The sequence below is a fragment of the Panthera pardus genome, unplaced genomic scaffold, assembly GCF_024362965.1.
Source record: "Panthera pardus isolate Hobbes unplaced genomic scaffold, ASM2436296v1 HiC_scaffold_20, whole genome shotgun sequence".
Classification (NCBI taxonomy): Eukaryota; Metazoa; Chordata; class Mammalia; order Carnivora; family Felidae; genus Panthera; species Panthera pardus.
This window is the reverse complement of record NW_026526766.1, coordinates 45,208,389-45,223,510: the sequence shown is the minus strand read 5'-3', so window position 1 is coordinate 45,223,510 and position 15,122 is coordinate 45,208,389. Positions and strand designations below refer to the sequence as shown.

Sequence of the window (15,122 nt, the reverse complement as noted above, 5' to 3'; positions counted from 1 at the left end):
ATAACATGTGAAAGTCGTGCCTGATTGTTCCAACTGGCTGAAAGCCTGCAACATGTTAATGCACAAATGTGTACCCAATTTTATAATACCCTGAGCTACAGCCATGATGGATACCTGTGGGAAAAGGTAGGACTGAGGTGGCAGGTGGGCGTGGGGAGAGAAATGTATCTTACTCCTTGGTTGTAAAAGGCAACACCACCAACACATGGATTGGACTCAAAACTACCAATTCTTCATCAGACCCAGCAACGGTTAGATGGCCCTATCCCTTCCATTAAATCATTTTTGACATTCAAGAGACTTCCATCATGTCACCAAACTCTCTTTTCCCATATTCAAAGTCATGCTCTTAAAACATCTCGTTTCATCTCTAACATGTTTCATGATAAACTGGGTGGGTGTCAATGATTCTTATCTAATCTCAGCCTGCATTTCAGAGAAGACCCTACAACTACCACCTACAAAGTGAAGAGTTCATGTTCTACTCATAATGAAATAGACGATATAGGCAGTTACTTCTAGTTACTTTTGTTAGTCTGCACTTACTTAACAGGCTAGATGATACGAATGTCACGCCAGATCACAAGTTCCTAAAGAGCCACCAATGTAAACACTCGTATCTAAACAGTGCCCATAACAGCAAAAAAGTAAATGAGTTCATAAACTGGAGTTTAGTGCTTACAATTTGTTGGGTTTTTTAATAATAATGAACCTCAGAGGATCTAAACCGGAGGTTCCCAAACATGTGGAAGTCCAAAAAGATACAATGTAGTCCTCAAGTGTGTCAATGTTTCAGAAAGCCTAATAAAACTACCTTCTCCCACACAAACACAGACCAATTAAAACATTAAATGTCTCACTAAACAAGTACGGTTAGCCTTGTTTTTTGAGGGTTTTTTGTGGGGGGGGATTTTCGTTTTATGTAATCTCTACACCCAACACGGGGCTCAAACTCACAACCCTGAGATCAAGAGTTGCCTGCTCTATTGACTGCGCCAGCCAGGCACAAGGTATTGTTTTCTAAGTATTCTGTTTTGGTTTTGGTCACCTTTCACAAATTTTAAGATATTTAATAGACAAAATCTTTAAAAAGCATGAGATCTGGGGCGAGACAAGGAGAACCTATTGACACGGAGGAGGTTGGGACCCCTGATATAACCTATGTTTTGCTTCCATTTTGATTCCTCAGTCATTGGGTTTCACAAGGGAAATCTAAATCATGGGTCAAAGGCTCCCTTCACCCAATCAAATTCAACCATTCAAATTTCCAGTCAAATTTCTACCATTTAAAAAGGTTAAGTCATGCACATAAGTCTCCAGATACATGCTTCATATGATAACTACAAGACAGAACTAAGGTATTAGTAACTTAACGACAGCCATGAAGTGACGTGCATTGCTCTGTATTGAAGCAAACTATTGCTGAAACATGGTTTTTAGAAACAAGTAAGCTTTAAATTTTTTTTTAATGTTTATTTATTTTTGAGACAGAGAGAGACAGAGCATGAGCATGGGAGGCACAGAGAGAGAGAGAGAGGGAGACACAGAATCCAAAGCAGGCTCCAGGCTCTGAGCTGTCAGCACAGAGCCCGATGCGCAGCTCGAACTCACGAACCATGAGATCATGACCTGAGCCAAAGTCGGACACTTAACTGACTGAGCCACCCAGGCACCCCAGAAACAAGTAAGCTTTAATTACAGGTTTTTGATAATTACTGAAAAACTCTTTGTGAACGAATTCGAGATCAAGTCCTATGAATACTTCACGATATAATGCAAAATTCATGGCAGAGGAAGATTTGATGCCTAAATATCAGAGAGGAAAGGAAATCAACATACTTATATTCAAGACTAGCATCAAAGCAGCAATTTTCCAGGGCATCCAAAGACTTCATCAGAAGGAGGTTCATCTGTTGGCCAGATATATCGCTAGGCAAAGCAAGAGGAAAAACTGAATTACTGAAAATAATTCACATGTCCAAAATACCATTTAATATTTTCCTCTTAATATTTTAGTGAAAATACATTTTGTTAAAAAAAAATAAAAGTCACAGTATTGATGACTCACATATACTTATTTTGCAGAGAATTTAATTATTGAGTTTCTGTACAGTAGCATCACTTGTAAACCAATAAACTCAAAAATGACTACTTTTGTATTTCCTCAGCCCATTCACATTTTAAATCACTGAAAAAGACCAAAATCGGAATTCCAAAAACATTTTCAAGAAGGCCAATGTGATTTTCTTCGGAATATTTAACAGCCCACTAAGCTGATATTATCAATAATCATTGCAAATCTCTTTTCTTGCGAGGACCGTTACTTCTGATTTCATGTCTCAATTGGGAAGGCTGGTAAGCTCTACTCCTTTTTTCAAAGGCGGGGAGGGGAACCCCAGTCGTTTATTTTCCCTGCCTTTATACAGTAATTGATGTGGTTTTGCAATGGTCTTGGTGAGGGCTATGACTTCTGTAGTAAAACAAAACTTACAAGGTCATTCTGTGGCTGTTTTCTCAGGCAGAGTTGTGGGTTTCATCACCAACACTTTTTTTATCAAGGGGTTTCTAAGATGTCACTTCTCCTGCTGCCCCCTCGGACCACGCTAAGAGGAATGCGGCCCCAGGAATGCCAAACGGCCAGAGAGCACTTTAAATAAGGTCTTCCCAAACCAAAAATATAGTACTTTTGCCTGTGGTGAAGGATTGCATTTTGCAGCGAGAACGCGCGCGCGCGCGCGCACACACACACACACACACACACACACACACACAGAGTTTTAATAGCTTTGACTAAATAAGTCCTTATTACAGCTGTTCTCTGGAGTAAAATATACCTAACTATCCTAAACAAATGCTAAAGAGATCCTACCGGTATCCTCTGGGAGTTATGACAGAAGCAAGCTTTGGAATAATATGCTTTTCTGAATAAATTCTAGACTAGAATTTAAATTCAGGTGACTTTCTCCTAAGCCTTAGCTAAAAATGGATGGCCATGATTCTCTTCTACAGGGTGATTTTTCATACTTGAGACCAACATACTGTCCTAATCCTGTTCCCCTGAGGGGTCATACTGGGCAACTTATTTGATGGCACTGGCTATTCAGGGTCAACAGCCCTCAAAATGCTTACTTTAATTTTAGAAAAATGGAAACTTCCTCCGAAAACGTCATTATCTGGTGACACGGTCATTATCTAGTAAAATATTTCTTGGCACCAAAAGTAAACACTTCAGGTTCCTCTCCTCCAGAAAATTAGGAAGGTGGGCACCATGAATAATTATACCACTGGCTACAGTGTGAACCCACTGACCAAAGGATGAAGCGTGCTATCCAGACAGATTATTAGAGCAAAGTGAAAATTTGCACTTATTCTGAGGGCTTTTGGCCTTGGAAAACACTTCCTGGTGTCCTTCCCCAGGCTCTCCAGCAGGTGCAAAGCCAAGTAAGACAGAGAGGGGTAGAAGGCGATCTAGGAACCGGTTTCTCAAGGTAGCATGATTAAATTAACCACACATGCGAGCTTGTCAAGCCCTAAACCCAGCAGCATCTCATCCTAAACTAATGAAGAAAGGAGCCAGAGCCAAGATGGGATGAAATGAGTTGCCTGGAATTAAACTGCCATGGCTCATTTTTAGTTGTAAAACATGTTGCTTGAAAGATACTGAAGAAAGAGCATGAACACAGATGGTGAAGAAACTGCCATTTGTAGCATTGTAGCAAAGGGAAAAAAAAAATCACTTTCAAGTTTTAAGCCTTTCAAAAATATGTTGTGTTCTGTCGCACACACAAGATATGTAACAGTCAATTCACATGCAAAGGGCAGCTTTTTGTTCATGTCCAGAACCAGGCCTATAAATAATAATGCTGGTGAACAGACCAAAATGAACATTCTAGAAACGTTTCATTTATGATCACAAAGACTAAGCCAATCTTCCCAATCGTCTGACAGATGTTTCTAAGAGCTGAAAATGATCATCTGAAATCTAGTATTTCCCTAGATCAATAGCAGTTCTCCTAAAGGTTTCACATAATGGTGTTTGCACAAAGCTATGTAAATTACAAATGCAAACTTAACCACTGGTTTCGAACTGAAATCTAAATATAGCGTCATGTCATCCAGTTTACCCACACTGACACCGTTTCTTGGCTTTGGACAGACCGTTAATTTCTGCCAACCAGGGAAGTTTAAGGACATCGAACATCTCAACAGGATGCCTCTTCCGACTACCCTATTTCCAGTGCAGGAAAATGGGGCCGAATTCCAAGTCAGCGACATCTAAATATTCATGATATTCAAATATTCATGTTGTACCACACTACAATCAATCTGGATATATAAAATTCTAAGATTTGTTATAAAATAAAGAAGAAATATAATGAACAACACAACCAAAGTAGATTTATGCACGAGACAACTTTTCCATCTAGTGGAATTTTCCACTTGGGTCTTTGCTATTCTGTTAGGTCCATTCAAGGGTAAAGCTAGCAGTCCAAGATTGACCGAACTGAGTAAAGCACGCAGTATAATATGCACAGATTAAGACTCTTTAAGGATTACAAAAATGTAGCCAAGGCACAGGATAAAAGCAATATTTAAAACTGGGTACACGCAGTTCTCAGGTGACTCAGGTAATTCCCAGCACCTCAGGCATAAGGGATACTCCAATCTTCGTCTCCCATTTTACAGTGATCCCAGTAAAGGATCAGCAATTATTTTCACCCTCATGAACCAGGAAAAAGAGCAGCTTTTTCATTTTTAGCACCAGAAGATTACACTTTTCCTCATATCTATTACCTGGGTGTATCCTGGGCTCTCATCTAAGGACGGAATGATTTTCAAGCAATCGTCACCTTAGTAAGAGCAGCCCTAAAAACACATTCATGTCTTCGCGATGGCGTTGGAGGCAAGCCAGGTTCCCTCACAAAGGAGAAGAAAGGCCCAACTTGCCCATGTCAAAAAGTTTGGCGAGCACACGCGGCTCAGAGAGCGCGTGCGTGCGCGCGTGTGCACGTGGGCCACGTCCTCTGCCTACATCACAAAGAGGAAAAGGAGGAACACGCGAACAAACCGTACCTGAGTTTCTCCTCACACAAGCGGGACAGAAACATCCCCAAAGCAAGGCCCATGTGGATTTGCACGGCTTGAGACTCATCAGCTCTTGGTTTCCCAGGTAACCTGGCAGTCAGCATGTTGAGGATTTCCTCAACCTTCTCTTTGCAAGAGATAATGAAAACTTGCACGAGGAGAGACAAAGCCGTGGCGGCAGCCGAGCGGGCAATGGCACTGGCTGTGTTTTCACCAGAATAGGATTTCTAGGACATGCCAAAGAAAGAAAACAGGGGGTTGGCCTTTTGTTTAAAACATGAAGGAAGCATACCTATCACCAGAGCACGAAACACAACAATATCAGCTTCTCTTAGATCCGCTCCTGCTGGTGAAAAAAATGCAATTAAAAAAAAAATCTATTTCTGGGCTTGTCTGTAGGTTACCTTGTCACTCTTCCTTACTGAAACGATTTTCGACTGAAACAAGCAGCTGATTAACAATATCCTTTTAAGTATGGGGAAAAAAAATCTTAAGTGTCTTCTCTTAAAGGCTGTGAACTCCCTCACTATAAAGCCTGAAAAAATTGTCAGTGTTTTGAAAGCCCACATGCGTATATAATAAAGAACCCAAAGTGAAGTTACCCAAGCTTGGAGAAACCAGCAAGCCACATTATAAATGTGTACAGAGCTAGTTTTCTAGGAGAGAAAGAAAGAGTGTGCGTGCGCACACGCTGCAGGACGAGAGGGGGGAGGGGGTGCGGGGGGGGGCAGGAGGGGGGAGTGGTTAAAGTTTAGTATGAAGGAATAAATGTAAGTTCAGCACAGGGATCTATTGGCAGATCTCCCAAAATTTTTGGTGGGAACGCTTCCCAGTAGATGGATTATTTCCTACAGGGGGTTAATTCCTTTTAATTAAAAAGGAAGTTGAAATCCTAAAAGCCTCTGGTTACAAAGCAATAACCAGCTATTCAAAATGAAATGGGGAGCTCTATATGCGCCTTCCTATATGTAATTATGGGAAAAGAAATGAATAACAGCCCTGATAAAATGACAGGGCAGCTGAATATGAACAGCTTCTCCAAGAATCCCATGTTAGGGAGCTCCAACAGACGTTAAATACACTTACAAATATGTCTCGAATGGGGAAGAAAGCCCATTTATCACTCGGCACTGTCATCTACTTCAACTTTTCAGACACACCATAAAGGCTGTGCTGTCCCTTGCAGTCAAAGCACGTTAAAAGGTGTTTTTAATTCTGCACCCATTTGCTAAGCTTTAGCACTTTTTAAGGATAAAAATCACACACGTGCTAAGGTATTCTTTCAGCTAACATGGTACAATCGTAATGACAATACTATTCAAAATGACCCAGCTGCTAGAACACCGAAAATAAAGAAAGTGACTTTCGAATCAGGGCTTTGAAGAAGCACAAGAATGCAAAAAGCACAAAGGTAAGAGGCAACCCTGAGCTGGCTACGAAAGAGATTATTTTTATTGGTTTGCAAGAACTAAGCAGCGTTATTAGAAATCTCAGAGAATATCCTGTCCTGGTGAATATCAGAACCAGACAGCTACTGCAAAGACCTCTATATAATCAGTTTTTCATCCATCATTAAAGGAGTAAGAACACGTCTGACAGAAAACAAACTATCATAAAGAAATTACTTCTTTGAGTAAAGTCTACTTTCCAATTTAATTCTACATTATCTAGAAGTCATTTTTTTTTTGGTCCCCAAGTATAGTTTAAAATTCTAGTTCTAGACCCTGAGCCCCAGATGAATACGTACCAGGTCCTCCCAAAAGGAGGACACAGAGGCACAGAGAGTGTTGTAGAGAGAAGACCTAAGGCAGTGGAGTTTCAGGCTAAAATCACAATCTTAGCAACAGTTCATGACCTGTGCTATATTTTTATTCAAATCAACTATAATCCTCCGCCGCTCAGCTGATTGTCCCATGATCACTATAATTCCCTAAGCACTGGAGACTGATAAGGCAGAACCAGAATAATTCCATGCAGATCCCCGAAATAAAGCATGCACTAGAGCCAATGAAGGGAAAAGAAAACCTCAACAAAAGAGTTGTATTTTCAGTTTGTTTCAAACTCTTAGGCTATTAGCAAGAAGAAAGAGAGTGACTCTTAAGTAACAGGTACTTTTTTTTACGATCAACAACAATATTACTCTGTACGTGAAGAGTATTTCACAGTTTTCAGGACATTTTCCCACAAATGGCATCATGTGATCCTCACCAATCTTTTATGAAGTTGGCAAAGCATTAGTTTTTACCTTCATTTTACAGGTAAGGAAAACAAAATGGTGGGTGAAGTATCAGGTCAACTTTCACAAAACTAGTAAAGGGTGGAGCTGAGGCTAAAATCACTACTGATAATACTGTTCAACTGCCTGGTTTACACACAAGGAAACAAAGGTCCAAAGAGATTAAGTGAACTGCCCACGGTCACATATCCTGAAATTAAAAAAAAACCATGACTAGGGGCGTCTTGGTGGCTCAGTCAATTGAGCTTCTGACTTCGGCTCAGGTCATGATCTCATGGTTTGTGGGTTTGAGCCCCGAATTGGGCTCTGTGCTGAAAGCTCAGAGCCTGGAGCCTGCTTCAGATTCTGTGTCTCCCTCTCTCTCTGCCCCTCCCTCACTTGTGCTCGGTCTCTTTCTCTCTCTCAAAAATAAATAAACATTAAAACAAACAAACAAACAAACAACTATGACTGGACACTCAGGGACAGCAATCTTCAACTAGTGTTTATTTCACTACAGCTGTAGCTCTTGACTCTGACTACACATGGGAATAATCTAGAGACCTTTCCAAAGACTGATAACACCCAAGACCTATCCCTAAGCAATTAAATTAGAGGAGAGGCCTACAGGTCAGTATTTATTTTTTCTGGATACATCTATCTATCTATCTATCTATCTATCTATCTATCTATCTATCGAGAGATAAGATATAGATGTCTATCTAGATGTCTATAGACATATATAGACATAGATACATATATAGACATATATAGATACACATATACATATATATATACTTTAAAGTGTGTACATATGCACACATACACATATGCACACACTTAAAACTTCCCCAGGTGATTTTAACATACGGCTAAGACTGAGAATAATTACCCCACAGCATGGCTTTCACGTGAACAACTAATAGGAGACAACTCAACCCTTGGGTTTTCCATCTTCTTTTTTTTTTATTATTATTTCTCTTATTCTCAGACTTACATAATAAAATGAGGAGAAGATTTGTCCTCTGGGTTGGTGATGGCTATCCACAATGACCAGGAGAGTATCAGACACCATGGAAACCCACTCTTTCATTGAAAGGAAATTAGGATGAACCTGTAAATGAAGGAAAAAACCATGAAATGGAAATGGAAAAAAAGAAAAAACCTAAACATTATTTCTAGATCCAGGGTACAACCCCCTTCTGTTATTAAAGAGTAGAATGCTCTTCTCAAAAAGTAAGCTTCCCTGGCCAGGACTTTGGGAGGCAGATAAGTATTTGACAAATACACATCCTTGACCTGTGCCCCAACAGGAGTACGATTTACCTTTTGTTCAAGACAGGCAGAGGTGAGAGTCTGGGGGCTGCAGAACAGACCACATCTGAGAGCTCTCCCTGTGCTTGCCTGTGTTTAGTGAGGGTGATGGGGGGTGAAAAAGAGAGATGCACAGAGAAAAGAAACTCACAATGTCTCATTTCAATGACTTGCCATTTCACCAGGGAGGCACTGAAGCAGCCTACGAAATTTTCATCACCATCTTTAGCATTTCTGCTTACTATCACCATATATTTATCATTTTGAATCATCACAACAATTGCCTAGCTAATTAGGTATGAAAGCATGAATGATCCTTCAGTTGGGAAAAGAGGAGGAAAGAGAATGCAAAAAAACGAAAACCAAAACCAAAACCACAACAAAATCCAACTTATTATAAAGAGAACTTGGTTTTCAAAATCATTCATGACCATGGATGTCAAAAGCATTCATTAACTCACATGGTGATGACACTCAGGTGGTACAAATGATAAAGGTCAATGCGCTGTTAAGTATCCTTGAAATTAATTCCTTGACTCAAAGAAGGCCTTCTTCCTAAGACCTTTAGTTGTTAGTCATATGCAGCTTTGAACAGAGTTTGAAAACTTGAATTTTAATCAGATAAGGAGGTCTTGAGTTTGTACTGAGGAATAGCCAAAGACAAGGTCATCAAGAATAAAAGCAAAGCCCCGTCTTTGGCTTGTGTGGCTTCTCGATGTTTCATCTAATATGTGTTACAGCACAGAACAAAGGGTGGGGGAGGGCGGGGGGGTAAAGAAGATGATGACTGCCTGAAACTCCACCTCTGAGCTAGAACCCTGGTTATTACTGGGGCAAACTGCCCCAAACAAGGAATCCTAGAAAGGCACATTCACTTTTTAGGCCGTAAGATTCTACTTAGCATGTTGTCTTTGCTAAAGTACTCCATGGCTCTTTCAAGGATATAAAACATTTCCTCTCGTAAAAAGTTTCGTCTTAAAAATTAAAAACAAAAAAAAGGGGGTGCCTGGGTGGCTCAGTCGGTTGAGCGGCCGACTTCAGTCCAGGTCATGATCTCGTGGTCCGTGAGTTCGAGCCCCGCGTCGGGCTCTGTGCTGACAGCTCAGAGCCTGGAGCCTATTTCCGATTCTGTGTCTCCCTCTCTCTGACCCTCCCCCATTCATGCTTTGCTCTCTCTGTCTCAAAAATAAAATAAACGTTAAAAAAAAAAATTTTTTTTAAATAAATAAATAAAAGCACTATGTCCTTTAAAAAAAAAAAAACAAAAACAAAAAAAAGTTTCATCTTGCTCATCATTAAAATAAGATTCTGGATTTAAATTTTCATACGGTAACTACCCTTTTATCCTTCATGCAATAATTCCTTGGCCTCTTTGCCTTCCCCACGTGAAATGTACATTTGTAGCTTTTGCCACCCAGCGAAAGCACCTGTGCTCTTGTTCAGTGGTGACAGCACCTTTGGAGAATCCCCTCCTCCGTGATCTGAAGCTTGGTTAAATGCTCGATGAAGCTACCCATCTGACCCGCCCAAGGTGTGGGTATGAGACCCAGGGGACCCTAAACCTTAAGTGACCATCCCAGTGGGGGTAGTCTGCTCAGATGGTTCTGATATCAGTTCCTGTGCCTGATGTCCTTCCCCAAACCCAGTTTTCAGCTGTGCCTTCAATCCCACGGGCTTCCAGATTCCACATCCTTCTGGTTCCTTTTTTACTTAGATGAGAGTTGGTTCCCTTGCTTGCGACCAAAAAACTCCACCACGAAAAAGGAGTACAGATGGCCCACAAGCCAGACACGCTGACGGAACAGAGACAGGCTGAGTAACATTGAATAAAGTCTAGTTTTTGCATCAAGAAGTCAGACGATGGTTACTATTGCCGGGAGCTTGGTATCTACCGGCTGCTGTGCTCTACATACATTAGTTCCTTGAATCCTCGCAAGAGTCCTTGCTGGTAAGTATCGTTATCCCCATTTTACAGATGGGGGACCAGGCTTTGAAAGGGGAAGTTACTGAAAATAGGCCGCAGAGCTAGAAAGTGCAAGTACTAGGATTTAGATAGAGGACTCTCCTATTCCAAAGCCTCTGCTTTTTAACCACTTGGCTATATTGTCTCCAGATAATGCAAGCTACTAGATAATGGGGCTTAAAAGAAGAATAAATCCATGCCTTTTTATTTTGACAGATATGAATTATCTGTAAAAGCACATTGGAAATGAACATTGGCCAGCTCGCCACATGTTTAATTAAGAAATAAACGCCTTGCAAAAATGAATAGGCACTTTGTCATTGACATCTACAATTAAAATGCAAAGTACGATTTTTTTTCAGTCGGTAAACACTGCTTATTTATCATTTTTTTGACAGCATTGTTCACTTTCAGTAAGCCTAGTTAACCTCCCAAGATTGGTTACCACTGATGCAATCACAGAAAGACAACCCCTGTTGCATAAAATTGGTACCTTCAAATGGAAATGACCACTTAACTGTGATGGAGAAAGCAAAACAGAAAAGCAGCAAGGGAAAGTGTCGTAGGAGACCCTCAAGCTCACAGTGTAAAGGCCCCTCGAGTAGCATAACTTGGTGCTGTTGCAAAGCATAGACTCTAACCTCGTAAATTCAGGGCCAGGCTCAAAGACACTGCTCACTTTTCAAACGCCGCCCAACTGGTTCAAGTCACCCTTAACTCACCTCCGGGACCCCCTCAGAGTCAGAGGAGAGGCTGGCTTCGTGTCTGGATACGACGACAGCAAGGCTGCTTAAGGCTAACAGCGCGTTGCCCTTGACCACTGGGCTCTCCCTGTTTTAAAAAAAAAAAAAAAAAAAAAAAAAATTCCAAGAGAGGATTTGGGGGCATTAACCGGGAGAAGAGAAGGCGTTATTACAGAGAAGGCAGATGAGGTCAAAAACACCTCTATCCCTTCCCCGAGCTTCACCAGCGCGCGTCTGCTTGTTCCCTGAGGCCTGTGGCTTTTTTTTTCTTCTCCGGACACTCGTGCTGAGTTTTCACTCTCCTCATACACGTATATGCTCATTGTGCTTGTCTTGCAACCTACAGACCTGAGCTCATGTATCTGAGTTCTTTCCTTCTGAAATTTTTATTTCATCATTTGACACTGCATTTCCTAAGCTGTCTCCTTCTGTGTCATCTCTGGCCCACAGAACTCTATCGATTTGTTCTGAAAACACAAGCGAGGGCAGTTGCGTGAATTAGAGCAGTAGAATGGAATTGGCCTCTGGCTTTTCTAAGGCACTGGTGTGTGGAAACAGCTTCTAGGGAGCCACTCGGATAGTGTCCTTCACCAGCCACCTGCCATGCTCGCAGCTTCTGGCAGTCATCATATTATCCTCCCCTTCTTTCCCTTGATATGCCAAAGCCAGCAACCTTCAAGTTAGTTTGGAACATAATTTTAGAGACCCTAGATAAGATGCAAAAATGGCCTGTTTTTATTTTATTTTGATTTCTTTAATGCTCATTTATTTTTGAGAGACAGAGATAGCACGAGCAGGGAAGGGGCAGAGAGAAAGGGAGACAGACTCCGAAGCAGGCTCCAGGCTCTGAGCCATCGGCACAGAGCCCGACGTGGGGCTCGAACTCATGAACTCTGAGACCATGACCTGAGCCAAAGCCAGATGCTTAACCGACTGAGCAACCCAGACGCCCCAAAGCCTGTTTTTAAATTATCTGGATTGAGAGTTGTCTTTTCTCATTATCCAAATGGTGTTTTCTTTTTAATATTAGCAACAAAATCTTAAATTTGACTTTTTTTCTTAATTCTAGTTATGTACTTTGAGAGAGAGAGAGAGAGAGAGTGTGTGAGCAGGGTAGGAGAAGAAAGAGGGGGGAGAGAGAGAATCCCGAGCAGGCCCCACGCCATCAGCAACAGAGCCTGACGCAAGGCTCAAACTCACAAATCGTGAGATCATGACCTGAGCTGAAATCAAGAGTTGGAGGCTCAACTGACTGAGCCACTCAGGCGACCCTTGACTTCTGAAGTTAGTATCAAGAAACCTGAATCTTTTATTTTTTTAAGTTTATTTATTTTGAGAGAGAGAGAGAGAGAGAGAGAGAGAGAGAGAGAGAGAGAGAGAGACCCAAACAGGCTCCACACTGTCAGCACAGAGCCTGACAATGGGCTTGATCTCACAAACCATGAAATCATGACCTGAGCCAGAGTCAAGAGCTGAATGACTGAGCCACCCAGGTGCCGCAAGAAACCTGAACCTTCCAAAATATACTTACCATTTGAAAATGAATGTTTAGCATTATTCCATAATTCCAAGGTGATTCTACAGAATAAAATCTTAAATGGACACTGATGCGATACTCTTGGCTTGCCACCTGTGTCATAACAGAACTCAGGCAAGAGGGCACCCGTACCATCACACTTCAGTTCTGGCCTGGTTGTGGACTCCCATACAAACAGACAAAATGTTTCCCAAAAACTGGACTTGAGACTTGAACGTGAATCTGTGTGTCCATCCGAGAATGGCTCCTGTCCAAGAACGACCCCAGCATAGGAACGGAACAGGTATGTTAGATGAGGAAGACTTTCGGCCCCGCTCCCCTCGCGAGCTGAGGACCTCCAGACCAGGCCACAGGCATGACTAAGCATGTGAGCTAGTGGGCATTAAAAGGTTAGTATTCACACATGTTCTTGCATTTTTGCTTCCGTCTGGTAAGAATGGGACTGAGCTCCTCCTTCGTCCTACACATCTAGTCCCTCCTGCCTTCTCGTTCTCCCTCCTTGGGGTGGTTAAACTCAGTGAAAGCTTGCTCTGCCCAGTGGGTCATTTGGTTCACTCATCCTTAATTTCTTCCACTATGAGGCCTGCCATAAGTGGATTAGAGCACAACATTTACATCAGGGGATGGGATGGAGGGAGAAAACAGAAGGAAGGCTTGAAGGCTAAGCAGATGCCTTCAACCCAGGTTTTGCTAGAGTTTTGCAGTGAGGATTACTGGGAACTCAGATAGCTAATAATAAAACACCAGAAAGCCAGGCAAGGTCTGGGTATTCCTGGGTGCCCAAGCCATAACATTACATTAAAAAAAAAAAAAAAAAAAATGAAATCTTTTATTTCTAACATTATCTCTTTCCTTTAGCTGAGAATATCCTGAAGCCTGTCCTGCTACAAAATGGCCATGAATCCCTAAATGAAAAAGAAAAAAAAAAGAAAAAAAAAGTTTTAAATTCTCAGTGTCAAGACTTCGATCCCCAGTGGTTATCACCATAGAGAAAAGCTCGGATGGTCCCCAGGAATAGGATATCAAATCTTTTTAAAACAAGGGTATTAGACAAGATGACATGAAAAGCACTCTTATAACTCTGAAATTCTGAGAGAGCATTATTTAGCCTCAGTTCCAAAACCGTGCCCAACATGGTTTTGTTTCAGAAGTCTTACTGGCCTTGACATTCCTGAACATGTATTGTCCTTGTAAAATGGAGAAAAATGTTATTTAAAGCCACTAGTAATGAGACCTTCGGTTGCGGACTAAATGTGTATTCGGACATTAATCTTTGAATAGAAAAAAGTATTTCTCGGTCCACATAATGCATGCTCAGACCACGCTGTACATTTCACAAAGGTACTGTGACCGGTTTCTCTTGGTCGTCTCTGCATTCCCTACTTGCTGCACGCAGCGACTTATGGAAAGGAGACACTCAATACGGATTTCGTGAAACAAATTCGTGGAGGAGCTGGCCAGGTAAACATCTACAACCAGTTCAGCAAATACTCATCAGCTTGTTGATCAAATAACTATCCCCCCCCAGCCCACCCCCCCGCCCCGCCCCAGTCGGGCAGTAGTAACTAATTTGCATAATAACATGTCAGCATCAGTACAGTATTTATCTAGGCAACACCACTAGCATTTTAATTAAACTGTCCTTTGGAACAAACTGATGCCATTAACCTAATTAAAAAGCACAGGGAAGGATGAGCTACAAGGATGCTTTCTTTGGGACAAAGTATTACATTACATATTAGTAAAGTGACCCAGTCCTTTGGGGATTTTCATCTTCGGGTTCAAATCTATTTAATTAACAACAATGAAAATGAACTTACATCAATCATCAGGTTTTATCTGTTCTCTGATTCTCCCTTAGCCCTATCCTTGATGCTTTAAAACTGCTCTTAAGTGAGCAAATCAGTCTAATCCTGCGACTGGTGTTTTACTTCCTGCATTTAACTTACACGGCTCAGAACAAAGTAAGTCTTACAATGGCCCAAACCAGCCTGTGGCGGCCATGGTCCAAAGAAGGCTAAGCTGGCAGCAGGTGGTGGTGGGGTCTTCACATGGTTGGAGGAAGCCAGGGGGAAAAAGAGAGACGCAGAGTGATTCTTCCCCCCCCCCCCCCACTCTATCATTAATCTCTCAGCCTTTGAACCTGACTTGCTGTCATACCTACTATTGTCAGCATTGCTTTAATAAGATAAGGTCTATAAAATACTTTGAAATTTTTGATGAAAAGGTAACACTATGAGAACATGAATTATTTTTACTCCGTGC

General features: G+C 41.5%; 1 protein-coding gene across 6 annotated transcripts in view; it reads right to left on the bottom strand.

Annotated features, from left to right (window-relative positions):
* Positions 1–15,122, bottom strand: part of FOCAD (focadhesin) — a 319,096-nt gene that overhangs the window by 59,243 nt on the left and 244,731 nt on the right. For all 6 annotated transcript variants that reach the window (XM_053907986.1, XM_053907983.1, XM_053907987.1 and 3 more), the window contains 4 exons: positions 11,300–11,408; positions 8,298–8,414; positions 5,074–5,312; positions 1,840–1,929 (listed from right to left, as the gene is read on the bottom strand). In XM_053907986.1, coding sequence (XP_053763961.1) covers positions 1,840–1,929; positions 5,074–5,312; positions 8,298–8,414; positions 11,300–11,408 — 555 coding nt within the window. The remainder of the gene's footprint in view (positions 1–1,839; positions 1,930–5,073; positions 5,313–8,297; positions 8,415–11,299; positions 11,409–15,122) is intronic.